This window comes from Silene latifolia, chromosome 8 (assembly GCF_048544455.1).
Source record: "Silene latifolia isolate original U9 population chromosome 8, ASM4854445v1, whole genome shotgun sequence".
NCBI lineage: Eukaryota > Viridiplantae > Streptophyta > Magnoliopsida > Caryophyllales > Caryophyllaceae > Silene > Silene latifolia.
Genome location: NC_133533.1, coordinates 76,279,460 through 76,299,843, shown reverse-complemented (window position 1 = coordinate 76,299,843; position 20,384 = coordinate 76,279,460). Strand labels below are relative to the sequence as shown.

Below are 20,384 nucleotides of genomic sequence, written 5' to 3'. Positions count from 1 at the left end.
CAAAACTTGATGCTAAATAGTAGCAGAAAAAATGCACTGAAAGAACAAGTGTTTATGCGTTTCATTGTCAGCTTTGTATAAAACACATCTATTTACCAGTGAGATTCCCCTGTGATTCAATTTATCAATAGTAGCCAGTTTCTGTTGCATAGCTAGCATAAGAAACAGACTGTTTTTAGGTAAAACAGCTCGATGCCAGAATGTTTCTCCCCAACTAATTGGATTACCTTTCCTGCGAAACTAATCATAAAGTAAGGATAGCTGAATGCATCCCTTCTTGACATAGCCAGACAGTAAGCTTTCAGCATTTGTTCCATTGCCCACCATAGTCAGCAGCTCATCCCTAACCAGCAAAATACTCCTCCAACTCTCAGAGTGAGTATTTTTCTTCCGAAGAGTCCAAAAATCACCAGACTTAATGTTGTAAGCAAAATTCCAGTTGGTCCATATGCTATCAGAGTGTTGAATAATCCCCCAAATCCACTTACATATGATGCATTTATTCCAGGCTAAAATTGCCTTAATATTAAAACCTCCTTCTTTATAAGGGGCACAACAAGAATCCCAGCTCTTCATAATCAATTTCCTATGACTCTCTTCAGAATCCCAAAGAAATCTCCTGCAGAATTTTGTAATGAGTTTGAGCACTCCTTTAGGAATCAATAAGGTAGAGCATCAAAATTGTTCCAATCCAAAGATGACAGAATTTATCAGGCTAATTTTCACAGCATATGAAAGCTTATAGGTAGACCAGTGATTCAAAACTTTCTGAACTTTTGCAATTAGGTCTGCAAACATGGTCTTATTAAGCTTACCAGCATTCAAGGGTACACCCAAATATATGAAGGGGAAGAAACCTTCAGTATAAGCAGTGACTGTTAAGATTTCCTGCTTAATATTATCTCTTATGCCAGCCATGTAAATGTTAGTTTTTTCTGGATTAGCATGCAGGCCAGATAGCAAAGCAAAAGAATCCAGTGAGGAGGTGATAGCTTGAACAGATGGAGTGTCTCCCCTAACAAATAGCATCAGGTCATCAGCGAAAATTAAATGATTGAGCCCCAATTTCCCACATTTAGGGTGGTAGGAAACCTGATACTGTTGATGAATGCCTCTTAAAATCCTAGATAGGATTTCCATACTCATAACAAAAAGGAAGGGGGACAAAGGGTCTCCCTGTCTTAAGCCACTAGCTCCCTTGAAAAAACCTATGTGATCACCATTTATTTTCAAGCTAAACCATGTAGATGTGATGCTCTCCATAATCCACCTCTGAAATTTCTCAGGAAATTTGAAATACTGCAGCATCTTACCTATAAAGTCCCATTGAAGGTAGTCAAAGGCCTTCCTGATGTCAACTTTAATTAAACATCGAGGAGAAAGTCCTTGCTGTCCATAACCCTTCACCAAAGATTGAGTTAACATTATGTTTTCAAAGATGCTCCTCTCAGCAACAAGCGCTCCTTGTTCTTGTCCAACAATGACAGGTAAGATTGGCTTGAGTCTAGAACATAAAATCTTGCTGACTGTCTTGTAGAAAACAGTGAAACATGCAATTGGCCTATAATCCAGAACAGTAGAGACAACAGGCTTTTTTGGAATCGGGGTAAGTAAGGTAGTATTGGCTTGCTTTGACATTTTCCCAGTTTTGAAAAACCCTTTGACAGCATCACAGAACTCATGTTTAACAATATTCCAAGAAGTTTTGAAGAATTGAGCAGAAAAACCATCTTGCCCTGGACTTTTGTTAGAAGCAATAGAGAAAAGAGCAGTCTGTATTTCTTTATCCTCAACCTCCCTGCAAAGCTCCGCCCAACTAGAATCTGGAACTTTTGGTCCATCCAAAGATGCCATAAGAGTAGTGTCAACAGGAGTTTGCTGACCCAAAATCCACTGGTAATAGTCAATGAAGGCTTGGTTAACATCAGACAGACCCTCTTTATCAACTCCATTTCTATCTTTAATTCTTCCAATAATACATTGATGCTTCCTAGCTGCAATGCGGGCAAAATAATGACTGGTGGGAGCGTCATTATATTTTATATCCTGGATTTTAGCTCTCTGAAGGAGAGAACTTTTCTCAGCTTTTTTAAGAGCTAGGTAAGTCTGCAGGAGATTTTTTTCAAGTGCCAATAGAGAAGGGTCCAGAGGCTTAGTTTGGAGGCTAAGCTGACAGTCTTGTAACTGTTGATAGGCAACTTTTACTTTCTCAGAAATCCAAGAAAAGGAGCATTTGTGTATGTTGATAAGTTTCAGCTTCACATTTCTTAATTTAGAAAATAGCCTGTAAATTGCATTTCCTTTAACAGGAGTATCCCAAGCCTGTTATACAACCTGACCATAATCCTGATGCTCCTCCTAGTAATTAAGGTAACTGAATCTTCGTTTATGCTGATAATGATCCTGAAGAGTGACCAGCAAAGGTGAATGATCAGAAATCCCAGATGCCAGAACATTCACCTGAGTATTAGGGAACTGGATCAACCATAGAGAATTAGCAATCACTCTATCCAGTCTAGACCAAATTCTAGTGGCATTCTCTTGTTTGTTTGTCCAAGTATATTCACATCCAAAGCTATGTAGATCCTCTAATTGGCAGTCTAGTCAAGATTGATTAAAAGCCAACACTTCAGTAACAGAGGGAGGGTTAGGCCCAATTCTCTCTTCCATGTCCCTTACAATATTCCAGTCTCCCATCAAAATCCAGTTAGTAACCTTAGCCTTTAATCTAGTAAGTTCATTCCATAATCTTTCCCTGTGACCAGCATCATTGCTACCATAGATGAAAGAGACATGGATCACATTATTAGAAATATGATGAAGCACTTCCAAATGAACTAGTTGATCATGGCCATAAGAAGAGATCAAAGTGACCCTTCTAGTGTCCAGGAAAACCCAAATCCTACCATTATAATGATAAGGGTAATTATTTAATACTAAATAAGAAGAAAAAGTCCTACTTATAGCAGCAAAATTATACTCCTTCACCCTAGTCTCCAACAAACCAAACACTTCTACTTTATTTCTACTCAAATAACCCCTAACCTCATGCTGCTTTATTGGGTCATTGAAACCTCTAATGTTCCAAGAAGAAAGTATCATTGAGCGTGCGTGGCTTCCCCTCCGAGTGGCCACCTCCACATCGATCCAATGATTGCCCCTCATGCTGCAAAGCACAGAATAAGTATTTGCAGTAGTAACAGCATAAGAGTCAACCTGTGATATATCCATTCCAGTGTTCTTTCCTTCTTCCCTTCCTACAGCATCAGGACAGTTAGGACCTAGCACATGGGATCCTGAACCCACCTCAATGACAACAGGAGATGAACTAATCTCTGAGGATGAAGGAATGGAGCCTAACTCAACGCATTCTGAGCTCTTTTCCTTCTGTTCAGTAGATTGTTCACCCCCAGTTACAGGAGGATTATGGCCTAGCCCATTGCATTCTGAGTCCAGTGCCTCTGAGCTGCAGGGAGGAGACTTAGCTGTCTGCACTGGTCTATATTCCTGAACGACCTTACTAGCCTTCCTTTTTTCCTCTAATTGTTTGTTAATTTTAGTGAATTTGCAATGCTCCTTAGTATGTACCAGCTTCCTACAACAGTGACAGTAATAAGGCAACCACTCATATATGATTCTTTGTGTGGTTGTTCCATGATATAGAGATGTGACTGTAACAGTTTTGGGCAGTTCCTCAGCCACATTAACTTCCAACAAAACCCTAGCAAACAGCAGTTTGGACTTAAAAGTTGTTGGTAAATCTGCAAATAGAGGTTTCCCAATTGTGCTTGCCATCTTACTTAAGACATTCTCAGACCACATGAAAGGATCCAGGTCTGGGAATAAGACCCAAGCGGGAACTGTTGAGACAGAATCCATCTCCTGAGAGAAGGACGGAGACCACTGCTTCAAAATCAAATTACTAGACCCCATAGTCCATGGCCCACCCTTAAGAACCTCATTCATGTCCTCAGCAGAAAGGAAGCGAAAGCTAAAACAACCTTTCTTATAGTATTGAACTACAGGATGAGTTACATTCTTCCAATTTTTCAAAACAAAATCATCCACTTGTGGAAGCTTTGGTTTAGAACCCAAAAAATTATCCATAAGAGTATTGTTCCCAAACCTAATCTCATCAGCTACATCATCCTCAACAATCTCAACAATTCCCGCATCCCTACTTTTATCACAGTAATGAAGACTCATACCAGGGGAGGGTTTAGCAACCACATTCTAAGGTCGAGTTATACCAATGCCTAGATCAGTAGCAGGGTTAGGAAGAACAGGCTGCTCAGTCTGAGTCTCAACTACTGGTTGTTTCTCTAAGAACCCCGTAAGATTAAGCAATTGACCCACTGTTTCAGATGAAAAAGTACATGAATTCTCAGCCGCAGCAGGAATACTCTCAAGATCCTCCAATAGTTCTTCTTCCTCTGTCATATCTTCCACAATCGGTTCCGTAGAGTTCACCAAAGTCGAGACTACACTCTCAACAGTTCCAGTATTCACAATTTGTTTATTGCGCGCTCTTGTTTTAGCCATGGTCAAGCTGAAAAAGCAAGAAAACAGATGAAGATTAACGTGTTTTTGTTTTTTTCAGGGTTTACTTGGAGAAGAAGTAGCTTCTCTTTCCATGACTAAAAAAAGATGTTTTGTAATTTTATGACACTTAATTTTTGTTGGACTAACAATTTGCATTGTTAAATTATATACTTATTATATTGTTCATGACACTCCATTTTTTTTGGACTAATAATTTGTACTAACAATTTTTATTGGACTAACAATTTGCATTGTTTATAATTAGTATATGACAAATTTCTTTCGAAAGATAATAGGGAGTAGTAGTAGGGGATGTCGCCGTGAGGAGGAGAGCGAAGAGATTTCTGATAACGCGGAGGTTCAGAATCCAACAGCGGAACAGGAGAACATGCAGATCATTCTCTCACAAACACAAGAAGACGGTCAATGGTAAGTGTTCTAATATTTTTTTTTTATCTTTATGAAAAATATAACATTCAAATAATTATATTTGAATTTCTAAAATCTATGTATGTTTTAATTTTCAGGTGGAGTGACAAGTCTTTCAAAGCTTATGTCACTTGGTCGTTCACTAATAACATCTCAGATGACGAGTACTTCACCAAATGGAGTGAGACGAGCCATGCACAGCGCATGAAGATGTGGACTTGGTTATGGGTAATTTGAAATTTACCTATTATTTACTTTACGTTAATATTTTTTTTTGTAATTAAAGTCATCTTTTCTATTACTAATTAAACACTTGTTTTTGAAATAGAAACATGTAAAGTTCGTCGACAAAAACCATGACGCTAAGCGTGAATGGCAAAAGGCGGTCACGAGGCGGATTACCAAGCTTATTAATGGACTCAAATATTCAAAGAAAAATCCCAATTGGGTCCCCGACACTTGGTGGGAGAAGCTCAAGGTTAGAGAGAATCAGATCCTGAATTTACCAAAATTTATAAAATAAACACGGTAAATAGAAAGTCGGGTGCTAAAGATGGGAAAGCATTAGGCACCCACACTCTTGGCTGTAAGAGTTGCTCCTATGCATTCAAGGAATTGGTAAGTATTATATTTATTATTTTCACAAATTGGTTAGAATTACTGATTGCCGAATATAATCAATTTATGTTTTTATGCTACTTTCAGGGTGAGTCGGCCAAACCCTACAAGTTCTTTGAGAAGACCAAGAAAAACAAGAAGGGCGAGTGGGTTAATCCTCTAGCTACTAAGACCGACGTAAGTTAATATTTATTGTATTTCTCTCATTCTAATGTTAATATTTATTGTACTTCCCTCATTTTTAAATATAATTTCATTTTTTCCTTATTTGTTGTTTTTTCAGGCCGCTTACAAGGAAGAGATGAGTCGACCAACGCCCACTGGAGAGGCTCCAGACGAGTACCGTTCGTACTACAATGATGTCGATGGCTTTGACAAGAAGTCAAGGATATTCGGGAACGGAGATATAGGGGCCGAAGTGTGGTATGAAACTCCATGTAACAAAGGTGCTCGTCGATCGTTCTCTTACTCTCCTAGCGTTGTTACTAAAATTGCCACCCAAATGAACAATGAGCGAGACGCATGACTAGCTCTTGAGGAACAAATGCGCAGCACTTAAGAAATAGTCCGTCTCCAAGCTGAGCAGATGGCAGCCATGCAAAAAGCTTGGGATCAGATGCAGCAATCTCAACCCCTCCCTCGTGCTTAGGTTTCTCCACCCCTTTTCGTAGAGACGACAATGCGGATGACGGGCATGGCTTTGGAGGTAGTGATCACGTTGAGCCTCTAGCTAATAATGAGTATCGTCGTCTATGTTATTATGTTAGTCTTTATCTTATGTTAGTATGTTAAGGCTTTATCTTAGGTTAGAAACTTATGATTGTGGCTTAATATTTTAGTTGGTATGTAAAAGACATTGTTTTATGAAACGTTATACAAATTTGACCAAATTTTCTATGTAACAACTTCCTTCTTTCAATCATGTTAGGTTTTCTATCGTTAATTTTGTTGACTACTCTTGATTCCCGCTCCTACGGTCGACATGAAAATGGATTCCCGCTTGGCGGTCGACGGTTGTATATGATTTTTTGCAGGTTTGGTTGTATTTGTTTAGTTTAAAACAATGCAAAATTGGATTTGTTCCTTCAGGTTTCCGTGTTTATTTTGTAGTGTTGGCTATTTTCTGTAGCTGTGTAGTAGAAATTAATTTCAGCATATATAGTTATGATGTTGGTTCAAATACAGTATTTATACGATTACCTTCCTGGAATCATCACCACTCATCATTCTTCGAGTAGTTTTCCCAAAATACTTAGTGATACCAACATGCGTCGATACCTCTCTCACACGACCTGGATGCTCTGCTTTGCCGATTGCCCTAGCAATAATGTCATCACATCCTTGAGGCTTCCATTTTCCTTCTCGTACCTCCTTCTCACAGATCCTCTACATACACAAAAACCATTAAGCAACTAAATGTTATTTAAAATCACAATTATATAAATCCGACCACAAGTTTCCCGTAGGAGTGACATATTAAGTCAAACTTACAATTTTTTCTTTGATGTCCTTATCATATTCAGTTTCCGTCTTTTCGTTCTTAGGAGTGCGACCTTCCACCCAAGCGTCGTGATGACTGAATTTTCCAAGCTTTGCCTACAATTCATTCATCACATGGATATCCTCTGAAAATATGTATGATAACTATGAACATATATAACATCCGACTAAAACACCTAATAATCTAATTCTATAAGAATTATGTACTTACAAGTTTCGTCTTAATCAATCTATAACCACCTCGGGAGCCGTAAAAGACGGTCTTTTTCTTTGAAATGTTCGCCTTGTTCGTCTCACTCATAGCCTTCATCAAATAAATTGTATCAAGAAACGTAAGCGTGACAAAACACTAAACTAAGTATACTTCTTTACTTATTATTATTAAGCTACCAACTTGTCAGACGGCCTATAAGAGATATAGCTATCTCAATGGTCTTAACTGACATACGGATACTTCTTTGTTGGTGGTTTCTAGTTCATCTCCCCGATTTCCTTGTTGAACAAATGGTTCTCAGAAATCTTTAACTTCCAAGAACTGAGGGCTTTCCCTATCTTTTTTTTAGGTACTTATCATACTTTTCGGGGACAACGTAAGGTAACTGCATATATGATGAGCAGAGTTAGTACACGTGTTTTGGCTAATACACATATCAAGTAGTAACTTAATTTTAGCTAAAGCATTTATTATTGTATATACATACCTTTATTGTGTTTATTAGCATGGTGTTCCGTATTTTACTCAATTCACTGATACGCGGCGTACCGAGAGGCACATACTGTCTTACACAACAACCAATCCAACTCGCAAAATACCCGACATTCTCACCATCTGGCAGCCCCGTATCTTTATCCCATTTTAAAGGATTAAGTATCTTTGAATTGATTACTTTTAGGGAAACCCTGTGGCGGATTCGACCCGCAGTGTGTTGCAAATTATTCTCATCACTTGAGTCATCGCCTGACGCATTTTCATCATTTGTTTTCCCCTTTTCGACCATATCTAAAGCAGAAATCAATTAAAAATAATGACAATGTATACTTATAATAACAAATAAATCTCTAGAGAGGAGGGTTTATTACTTCTTTAAAGATCGAGGAGAATCCGGATTGATCTGGCGGCAGCAATGGCGATGATGACGATGACTGCGACGGCGATGGGGTAGGCTGGTGGTTGAGAGGAAGCTCAGTGTTTGAGGATATTATGCGGGGAGGGGAAGCTTACAGTAAATATGCGTGAATAATAAACCACTTTCAAGAACTTGTTTAATGGAAAGTAATATATACGGTATAAGAAAAACCGTTGTATTTTGTTTCCAAACAGACAACGGTTTTGTTTGAAACCGTAATTGATTAGTATTATCTACAACGGGTTAAAAATAACCGTTGTCTTAAATATTTTCATTTTATTTAATTTTCCCGCCAAGAAATAAAGCATCATTTGTATATACATAACAACGGCCTGAACCGTTATAACTGTATACGTCCTGAAAAACAGTTTAGGTATAACCGTTCTATTTTATATTTTATTTTGTTTGATTTTACCGCCAAGAAATAAAACATCATTTGGTATATGCCAGCTAATTAAAATATGTTTATCAGAAAATCTTGCTTATTTTTATTAATTTAAAGGATTACAAGTTTATACATAATGAGTACAAACTACCACCATACATAATAAACTAGGTAAATAACAATTAGAAGAAGAAATTTGACGATTAACTTAAGCCATGCCTCATTATTTTTGAGTTCTACGATATCCGTGGTTAACTTCTTGCATTCTTCTTTTGCCTTCAATATTTCACTGTCATTTCACCGCTTCGATTCTTCAAGTTGATGTAGTATACTTCTCACTTGAGTAATCTTGATATCCATGCTCTTTTTCTCATTCACTAACCTGTTTATAACCTTCCTCTGCCACTCAGTTATTGGTTCATCAATCCACTTGAAGTAAGTGCATCCACGCATACAACAACAACAACAACAAACCCGACTCCCTCCTTTCTCCCTCTTAAATCGCCACCTCCAGCCACCCTCACGAGCACCCACAATAACCACTCTACTCCCCTCTCTTCCCTCAACCTAGGTCAGCCCAAAACAAGACCCAAACCGACCCGAAACACCCCAAAACCGAAGCCCTAACCCGCGACCCCCAAAACCCATTTTTCTACTCGATCAAACCTTATTTTAGGGCGGTCAACGGTGGTAAACGGGTGGTCAAAGACGGTCAGAGGTGGGTCAAGGTCTGGACGGGTCAACGGTCTGGACGGGTCAACGGTATAAAAATAATAATATAAAGGCTAGTATAAGACGGTTTACCTTACGATCTCAAGGCGGAGGGACAAAAGGCAATCTCCCTTTTCTTCTCTTTTTCTCTCTTCTTTCCTCTCTCTAATTTGATTGTGGATTTTGGTGGATTGCAATTGGATAAGGTTGGGTGGGTGAGGATAAGGGAGTATATATGTATGTGGTGAGAGTATAATACATGTATAATATATAATGTATAATGTATAATGTATAATATATAATATATAATGTATAATGTATAATGTATAATGTATAATTTATAATGTATAATGTATAATGTATTATTATTATTATAATTATTGTTATTATTATTATTATTATTATTATTATTATTATTATTATTATTATTATTATTATTATTATTATTATTAAATACGGAGTATTACACGGATTATCCGTCAGTAAAAAAATACTGACGGACATTCCGTCAGACTCCATCACAGGTTACTGGCGCGTTGAAAAATGCAATGGCGCCATCAAAGCCTGACGGATTTCTGATGGATTATCCGTCAGTTCGTCATCATTACTGACGGAAATCCCACCAGACATCCCCTTCCCATAACCAGGTAAAACTCAATTATTGAAACAAAAGTCCTGACGGAATATCCGTCAGGAAAATCAAAATTGTGTTGACTTTCCTGACGGAAATTCCGTCAGGACTTTCCTTTCCCAGAAATGGCCATAGGCCAATAATTGAGAGAAAAGTCCTGACGGAAATACAATAAAACATAAAAAACCAACAAAACAAACAGCTAACTAAGTAAACTAATTGAACACCCTAGCAGGAGTTTGACTAGGAGGTGGGTACTGTGGATAAACTTGATTATAAATCAAGCTTACTACATCGGCATCAAGACGGTGATCAAAATGAGGCACTTTTTCGTCTTCCCATGATTTCGGTACATTAATAAACCTGTACGAAATGAACCTTCTCATCAGATGAGCGTTCTCAGCGGTGGCAACCCATAAGTAAGGCCCAGCGTGTACATAACGATCCTTAGGGTTGTCGGCGTCACTTTTGCCCTTTTTATGGTCACGTGATGCATACCTTGCAGCGAGTTGTTTTGCTTGGCGAAAATCGTCAAGACCATCCCCTCGAAACTCGATCAGAGCATATCCAAGAAACCCACGACCAGAAATCCATGCCGGGTGGATTGCCCTAACATTTTAAAATCCATTCTCAATGAGGATGTCCCTCAATGGAGTAGGGGTCTTAGAAGTTGGGTTCCCAGCAGCATCGCGTATGACTGGGAGATTGTGAATTATGCACGTAATCGGGTTGATATAGCGGGTTACCGATTGCTGAGGTGGTGCGACTTCAGATGATGAAGACGATGATATTTTAATTATGACATGTATGTATATGTATATTATTTAAAAAGTGAAGTAGAAAGGTTAGTAATAATAAAGTAATTCTTATTGTTACTGCAAATGTGATGCTATTTATAGTATAATAAATCTATAATTAATTAGATTAATTTCATCCATACGTTACATTCAAACTTCTATTAATTGTGCATGTATGCATGAGGTGAACTGTAACAAACCGGATTATAAAACAAAGGAAAAACTTATATTAAAAGAATTATCAGAGTATGTGATAACAAATGGGTCTAGGTGGCGGAAACACCTGACCAAATCTGGACCATTACTAAAACCGAAAACCAAACTAATACTTTATTCAAAGGTTCTTAAAACATAAAGCAAACTCCAATAATCCCAAAGGATTCATCGTCGAAACAACCTATATTCCCAAAGTGCACTTCATCTCAACAACCATTAATCCCAAAATAAACTCCCTCGTTACCAAATCATAATAACAATCGCTCTTTTCTTTCATACTTGAACATATCAACCTGCTAAACCATCCTAACTTGATGCCTCAAGAAACCATAAAGGAATCAACCCCGAAATCACCTCAACATGGACAACTCCACCAAATAATCCAAAAGGATGAAAGTACGATAAGGGTAAAGCTCGAGTTATCGGGGATTAAAAGTTTTGACCGACATATAACCAAAATACGTGACACGTAACATGCAAATGACATTTCAAAACTGATCAACTTTAAAATCAACAAAGTATGCTCGAAAAAGTCATATAAGAAATGATGACAGGTGCATCATCTGTGACAGGGAAGTTGAGACTCAAACTCATTTATTCTTTGATTGCCCTTATAGTAAGCAGGTTCTGCACTTGCTGGAGCAATGGTGTGGGTTCAACATACATGTCAGTATGCTTGGAGTACTGCAACCTCCAAAAGACTGTCTAAAACAGCAAGTTCATTACCTGCTATGGAATGCTCTCTATTACCATATGTGGGCTCAAAGGAATGCTGCACGTATACAATCTGTACTCTTAAGACCTCAGAAATTGGCTGGAATGATCAAAGAAGAGGTATGCAGAAGGATAAAAGTTAAGATGGGAAGGACTCCTAGTAGAAATGATAGCATCTGGTTGAGGAAATGGAGCTATGACTTTAGTTGTGAATCAGTTAAACAGATTTGTTGAGTATTTGTGCTTAGTTGCTTATCTTATTTAGATTCAGTTTGGGTTGGTCTTTTTGAGACTTAGTGCCTGTACTAAGTCTCCTAAACTTGTATGTACCTTTTTTGAGCTTATATATATCCTCTCACATTTTACCAAAAAAAAAGTCATATATGAACAACACATTTTATATAATTAATGACGAAACAAAACATCAAGTCATAAACAACACAATACATAAACTATACATTCAATATAATTAATAACGATAAACACTAAAACATAAACAAACAAATACAAGGACAAAACATGTAATACAATTAATGACGATATGAAACATTAAGACACAAACAAGCAAGTACGTGAATAACACATGTAAAACAATTGATAACGATTGGAAACATTAAGGCATAAACTAACAAATACATAAACGACACATTTAATACAATTTATAAAAATATGAAAAATTAAGGCATAAACAAACAAGTGCATGAACAAAACATGCAATACAATTAATAACGATGCTAAACATTAAGGCATAGACAAACAATCCCTTAATTGTTTATACCCCATTTACTCTCACTCATTAACTAGGTCATTTATTTTAGTCGTCAACTATCGAAAGTTGGGAGCGTGTTCACTCTGATACCAACTGTAAAAACCCGGATTATAAAAAAAAGGAAAAACTTATATTAAAAGAATTATCAGAGTATGTGATAACAAAAGGGTCTAGGTGGCGGAAACACCTTACCAAATCCGGACAATTACTAAAACCGAAAACCAAACTAATATATTATTAAAAGGTTCTTAAAACATAAAGCAAACTCCTATTTTATTATTAAGCTCGCTTCGCACATTCCCCAAGCAAGCATCAACCAGTCAGCAACAATCTGAACAACCTGAGAATGGGGGTCGACAATCAGTCGAGAGTAATTAGATGCTTTCTCATTCATGTTTACAACAATTGAATGTAACTAACAATCAATAACAATTGAAATGAAAAACCAGTAAACATGTGAGAACATCTATACTCATGAAAACCCGACAATAACTTGCCATTAAACGATAACATACTAAGACAATCTTATGGTATAACGACAACTCCAAAGGAAACATATGACGACACGTGACAACGTAAACCATATTATGACCACGTGTGAACCATAGAACCAACATAACCACAATACATGTGACTAATCTAGACCACCAAGCACAATGTATAGAATGAACGCCGTTATAGCGATTAACGAACTACCTCTAACTAATGGAGCGATTAACGAACTGAATCCATTAAATGGTATGGGCCGATTAACGAACTGCACCTACAGTGAACCGATTAACGAATCGATTAACGAACTACATCCACACTATGTATAACGTATAACCACTGCCTATATGTCTAAGACCTCGCCAGACCTTTCGGTGCAATAACTGTACACCGAACGACATACGGGGACCAGAGCGATTAACGAACTGCCTCTGACCAATCCCGAACATAGACCATAACAATCCTCGAAGGGTAGCGTTAGTTCATTCCGATAATATATAACTGATACTATCGTCATCTAGACATCAGTATAACTGACTGTCTTACTTATCATACGAACAAGAGTAAACAACAACATATGTACACATATTGCCATACAATATAACTGAACACCACATAACATGTGAAGCAAGTATCAACCATTCAATGTTATAGTACTCCAGCTATAACTTTAACGATAATCATACAATGTTATAGTACTCCAGCTATAACTTTAACAATACCCTTACCTCGTAACTCAACGTTATATTAGCTTAGCTATAACATTGACTTCATTAGCCCAATGTTACATTAACATTAGGTATAAGATCGACATGTGACTTAAGTTATAGTAGTTCAGCTATAACATTGAGCCATAACCTCAAGGTTATACGGCTTCATCTATAACTTTATCACGACCCCAAAGTTGTACCAAATCAGCTATAACATTGAGCCGTAATCTCAAGGTTATACCAGTTTAACCATAACTCTAGGTCTTCACATAAAACACCACCAAGCCGCCACTAGGGTTTCTATTGGGAGCCCTAGCCGCACGCCCAAAACACCCAAAACGGAGCATAGACAAGATATATTATGCAAATAAAACGATAAAACGCATACGTAAATACACAAACACAATTAAACAAGAAAATAAACAATCAAACATGTTCTAGTTACACAAGTCAATTATTTAATCATGTAAATTACGTCAATTGGCATAAACACAATTAAAGGAAAACCTTCACAAAGAATATGACCAACAAAGCCTTGTCTCCAACACGTGTCAACGTCCCCAAAATCGACATTAGGAATGCACGAATCCAAATCCATGAAAACAACATAAAAGACTCTTATTCTTCTTTACCCATTAAAATAAGAGACCTTAAAGATAGGTCTAAAGGTCCATACAAATAATCCCCATAAAATTATTTTGAGATAAATATGATGTAGTGGTAATAGCCAAGATTATGAAAATATATTTTGTGTATGAGTTTAGAAGAAGGAAAGATATTCAACAATGGAGTCAAAGGGAGAAAAGAGAACAAAAGAGAGAAATAGAGGAGGAGGCGTGCGATAGGTTACGTGAGAAACAAAGGAGCAGCTTGCCTGCTAGGTTAGGTGTTATATTTATAAGGGGATTAACAGGTGGGCTTTGGGTCCATTAGTTCATACAATGGATTATCTGATTACAAATTGGATTGAGCGATATTAAAACGCAAGAAGAATTTATATAGGATAAGTAATTATTAAATTATAATAGTAAAATTGTGCACGAACATTTTAACCCAATCAAAGGTAGATTAAAATGAGAAATAATAAAATAGATGACGGAAGCTTATAAATATATATTTCCAAAATACATTAATAAACTTCCAAATAATTAATTTAATAAATAACTTTCCAAATAAAATATTATTATAAAATACGGGGTGTTACAATCCAACCCCTTAAAAAGAAGTTACGTCCTCGAAACATGAATTTCAAAGATAAGATTAAAAAAAGGTAAGAATTACAAGTGATCATCAATAAAGGTCATCTCGGAATTCTACCGCTGCGCACTCTTATCCATATCCAAACTCAAACCAAAGAAAGATATCCTAAATCCTCGATGTTATTATCATCTTCTCATACTCTCAATCCCAAAAGTAACGTAAAACTCAAGCCATCGTAACCCAAAATAATCGTTAAGCTAATTCTTCCCCCAAATAACTTATCTCTTATCTTGATATGACCTAAATGTCATTAGACCATAACGTTTTCACAAATGCATCACCTTTAATCATATTGCTAACGCTCATAAAGACCACCACATCTCATATACCATAATATCGATGATTGCTTCACTTTCACCAAGTACACTCAACGCCTTTAAGTGATATTCCTCAAGGTACAACATTTCATCTCACGAGCTTCTAACCACTAGTCTTCATGTACTTCAAATACTTCTCTAGTATCATTAACCATCATACAAATCATATGTGACCCTTCATAATCTTATTACGTCACTCCGAGCCGAAATAACATCCAACAAAAACTCCAAATCCATTTTACATGTACTTTTAACCACAAGGTATATCTCGCATCGACTAAAGTCCCAAACAGATAATCCGCAAACAAGGTAGATCTTTCGAATGAGAAAACTTTTCCATTCACAAGAGCCATTAGAATTAGGCCTACTCTAATATCCTCAAAACGAGTAGCCAAAAACAACTCTTAAGCTCAAAATACCTTAGCAATCTCGATAATTCTCGATATATATGTAGTATCCAAGTTTATCAATCTCAAACCTCAAACTCTGACTATAGTGTCAAAATTATATTCAACCTCAGCCCCATGATAAAATCATCAGTCTTACTCGTATGACCCAATCATTACCTTCGAATACTTCATGACATTCCTAAGCACCCAAAGAACTATAAACCTTTAGTTAAACTAGTACTAAACAACACACTTTCCCAACAATAACGCATTTCCATCAAATCATAAAAATAATATCACCGTACAAGCCATATCATCCATGTCCATATTACGATCAAGCTTATAACCTCAATTCATAGTTACAGAACACTATCCATAAATATCATCATAACATTAAAAGTCCACCAAAAGACTGCATAAATCCGTGTCCTTCAAAATAACTCATACTCTTAAATGAAACGCCTTATCTTTGAAGTTCACCATATAACCTCAAATAAAACAAAGAAACATCTATGTACCCTTAAAATGATAACACCCTCAAACTTTCTAAGCTCAAAATACGATTTTTAATAGTCCTTCTCCAAAACTTTATACGTTATCCCAATTCACACGCGCATACAACTATGTTACCATGCTCTCAACCTCAAACAACCAAATATCAAACTCGAAGTATCTAACATTGCTCGCTAAAGAATCCAAGCTCCCGCTACGAGATGATCACAAGTAGCTCTAAAGAGATTTCAAACATTTTCAAGTTACCATGAAAGAATAAATAACTTGCAAACTAAAATAAAATATTTTTTTGCGCAGTACCACCAGGCAAAAGAGCACATAGTTTTTAGGAAGCATAAGCTCAATGAGAAATCAATGTAAAGGATAATTTAGAAACAATCAAAGAAGAAGGGAACTGGAGTTGAAATAAAGAACCAATAGGGATAATAGTAAAAAAAAACAGATAAAGGACAAAGGTTAAAAAGAAACTTTTGGTCTCAAGACTCGAACATGCGATGTATGGTTGACACGAGCAAGGATGACAAGAATAGACGACTCCAAAACTAGTTTATGTACCCGAAGACGACACCCTAAGATAAAATAAATAAATCAGATAAAACAACATAACACCTATAATCCCAAAGGATTCATCGTCGAAACAACCTATATTCCCAAAGTGCACTTCATCTCAACAACCATTAATCCCAAAATAAACTCCCTCGTTACCAAACTCATAATAACAATCGCTCTTTTCTTACATACTTGAAAATCTCAACCTGCTAAACCATACTAACTTTCTGCCTCAAGTAACCATAAAGGAATCAACCTCGAAATCACCTCAACATGGACAACTCCACCAAATAATCTAAAAGGATGAAAGTACGATAAGAGTAAAGCTCGGATTACCGGGGATTAAAAGTTTTGACCGACATTGATCGAGGCCATTTCGTGTTCACAATTAAGTATATGTGGTCGTTGGTCAATGGTCGATACAAAACACAATTTATACTTCACAAACAACTCTACAATTAGTAAAGAGGCAAGTAAAGGTCGGATCCCAAGGGACGGGTATTGAAATGAGAATTCTATTGGAACTAGTAGTGTCTAGGGGTGTCACAAATTGGGTTGGTGTAGAAGGTTACTAAACTAGAATAACAATGAAAATAAACAAGCAAGATGAATTAAAGGGGGTGTAAACAATTGATTAAAGGCACTAGGGTGTCATGGGTTCATAGGGGAATCATGGGATATGATCATACAAACATGTTCTCAAATTATAAGCAAGCAATTATTGTTGTGATGGATTGAGTTGGGTTATATCTTACAATCCTAGGAAAGTTTGGGTCCCGGAGCCGAATCGATTAGATTGTACAACACCTACAAGTCGACTTAATCTTTCCTACTCAACACATGCATGGTCTAACAAGACTCGAGTTGGGTTATGTCTTACAAGTCTTGTTGAAAGGATAGGAGATGATAGTAAATGCAAGGATTCATAGGCTTAGCATTTCATCAAATATAACATGTGCATGTATTAAGATCAAAACAAGCAAGCAAATAAGATATGAAAGCATATTAATTTAAGCATGAATCATTCCCCATGTTGGTTTCCCCTAATCACCCATTAAACCCTAGCTAAGAGACTACTCACTCATTATCATGTTGATCATGCTAGCAAGGTTGTCAATCATACTAACAATATGAAACATGATGAATAAATGAAAGTAATTAACAATAATTAAAAGGGATTAAGAGATTATACCTACTAATGATTCCAATAATAAAGCAAGAATAATAGAAGTACTTGAATGCTAGATTGAGAGGTTGTCAATCTCCCAATAATAACCCAAATAATCTTCAATTACCCAAAATAAAGGATGAACAAAAGAGAGATTAAAGAACTAAAACTTGGATTAAAACTTGATTAATACTTGATTACAATATTTGAGAGAGATTTGATTGATATTAACGACTCTAATTATTGATAAGAAGAACATGCTCCTCTAATTAGACTAATGGGGTATTTATAGTGAAAATTAGGGAGGATGCATTAGGGTTAACTAAGGGCTAAACTAGTAATTACACTTTTTAAGTTGAGCAAGGAGGACCCGGTATTTTCTGAGAGAAGGGCTTCTCTTTTCGTAGCTTGAAGAATGAAATCCGTCTTTGTGCGGAATCCGGGCGGATTAGAGTCGGGACGGCCGGATTTGGGCGGTGCAATCCGAGCGGATTCAGGAGAGGGACGCTCGGATTGTTGAGGGGGAATCCGAGCGGATTCCAAGGAGGGACGCTCGGATTGTTGAGGCTGGACGGACGGATTGTCTGCAATCCGTTCGGATTGTTGGTCAGCGTCAATTCTTCTTCTTTTCTTCCCTTTTCTTCATAAATTCCTTGGGGATTTCCTTGGGGACGCAAGGATCCTTTCTCAACATTGTTCTTCTACTATGATATGTACAAAGCCCTTCTAGTCTTGTCTCTTCTTGATGCTTGGTCATTGAATACAATCAATTTAGCCTCGTTTTGCCATGAAAATGCAAGATTCTTACTCCTTTCCTACCAAGGGATCAAAATCTCAAAGAATATGCAAAACAAAGAACTAAAGACAAGAAATGACCCAAATAGGCACTAAAAAGCATGGGAACAAGGCTAATTCGGGGGCTAAATATGCGCTAATTATGGTCATATCAAATATCCCCAAACCGAAGCTTTGCTCGTCCCGAGTAAAGAGGTGACAAAGACTAGGACCAAAACTAACCTATCCTAATAATAATAGCCGATATGAGACAATTAGCGGGTCTCACTCCGCCCCTTCAACTCACAACAAGACAACCATGAGGTAGGATGCCTTCTTGCAAGGCAAGGTGGGTCTTGCCAAAATGGCGACACATCCAAACATTAAAGCACACAAAATCACATAATGGATGCATCTACAAAAAGAATAGCCACTCCCTCATCAAGTGGCGGAAATTATCTACAAGGGAAGCAATTCAAGGGTACACAATCCTTCATAGATGCAATTTGTTTAAACTACTAAGCCTAGAAGGATACCAATAAATCACCTCCAAGTTGTGTCAAGCTAGGGTACCTTTGTCCTCAATCGTTAAATGCTTTTGTCAAGAGTAGACTCCCTATGGTGTTAGAAACACTGGAGGATCGCGGAATTCCCCCTCTTGCCTAGACAAGAAGAAGGGTCGTCCCCTCTCTACCATGCACAAAAATGGATATGATGGATAAATGGATCAATAGATATTTGAGTTTCATTTTGGGAGTTTGCTTTTGTTTTTGTTTTTTCCCCCCAAATTTCTTGTGGCATTTGACATTTGAGAACACTTTCTTTGCCATTTCTTTTTTATTTTTGGCATTTCAATACTTGACAACTTTTTGTATTTCTTTTTGAACATTTTCAAAGTCACCCCAATTAGTAACGAGGGTGCCTTGTATTTGAAGCTTAGGAGTTCTATTTTTGCTCCTCTTTTCATTTGATGCATTTTTGCAAACTTTCTTTCACTTTTCATTTCATTGAACTCAAATTGATTTCTTTTTGTGCCCATTCCCTTTGATGACAAAAATATATGGTAGAACATGGATGAATGATGGTTGCATGGTTTCAAGGGTCACCTTGGAATAAACGGTAGCCAAGGAGTTATCACACCACAAGGTACTCTTGACTCGGCCTTAAACCATGGGTCAAAGGATACTAGCATGACACATCCTAGGGTGTTTTACAAGTATTCTACAAGCAAAGTCTTAAGAATAAAAAGCATCTACTAGGGCCTATATACACTTGTCAAGCTTCCCAAATAGACGGTTTCGCAAAATTTTTTCTAACATGCAAACTACATGCCATGATGCAACTAACATATACACATCCTAATGCAAATGTTACCAACTAATATGCCATATAAACTTAATGCAATCCTAAGTTCACATTGTTTTTACTGCATCAATCAAAATAAAGCCACATAGTCATTAACATAAAGAGGAAAAAGGAGATTGGAAAGATCATACCATGCGGTCTTCAATATCCTCATGTCTCGGATGTGGCGTAGTCAATCAAAGTGAACAAGGATAAACACAATATATACAAGACAATATATACAAAGGAAATGAACTTGTTTTTGGATTTTTCAATTTTTTTTCAATTTTTATGATTTTTGAAAATTTTCAATTTTTATGGTTTTTTGAATAAAAGTTAATTGTTAGAATTCCCATCCCCACACTAATATGGGCATTGTCCTCAATGGCCAAAATGATGGAAATTATGCAAAGATGATGCATGATTTCTATA

The 20,384-nt window shown here is 36.9% G+C and overlaps 1 protein-coding gene across 1 annotated transcript; it reads right to left on the bottom strand.

Moving 5' to 3' along the window:
- Positions 1 to 240: 240 nt before the first annotated feature.
- LOC141595384 (uncharacterized) lies at positions 241 to 4,206 on the bottom strand. The gene is made up of 4 exons (XM_074415348.1): positions 2,629 to 4,206; positions 2,416 to 2,475; positions 752 to 2,322; positions 241 to 619 (listed from the first exon to the last, which is right to left on the bottom strand). Exons 1-4 carry the CDS (start codon positions 4,204 to 4,206, stop codon positions 241 to 243), a joined length of 3,588 nt encoding a protein of 1,195 aa, XP_074271449.1.
- Positions 4,207 to 20,384: the final 16,178 nt, after the last annotated feature.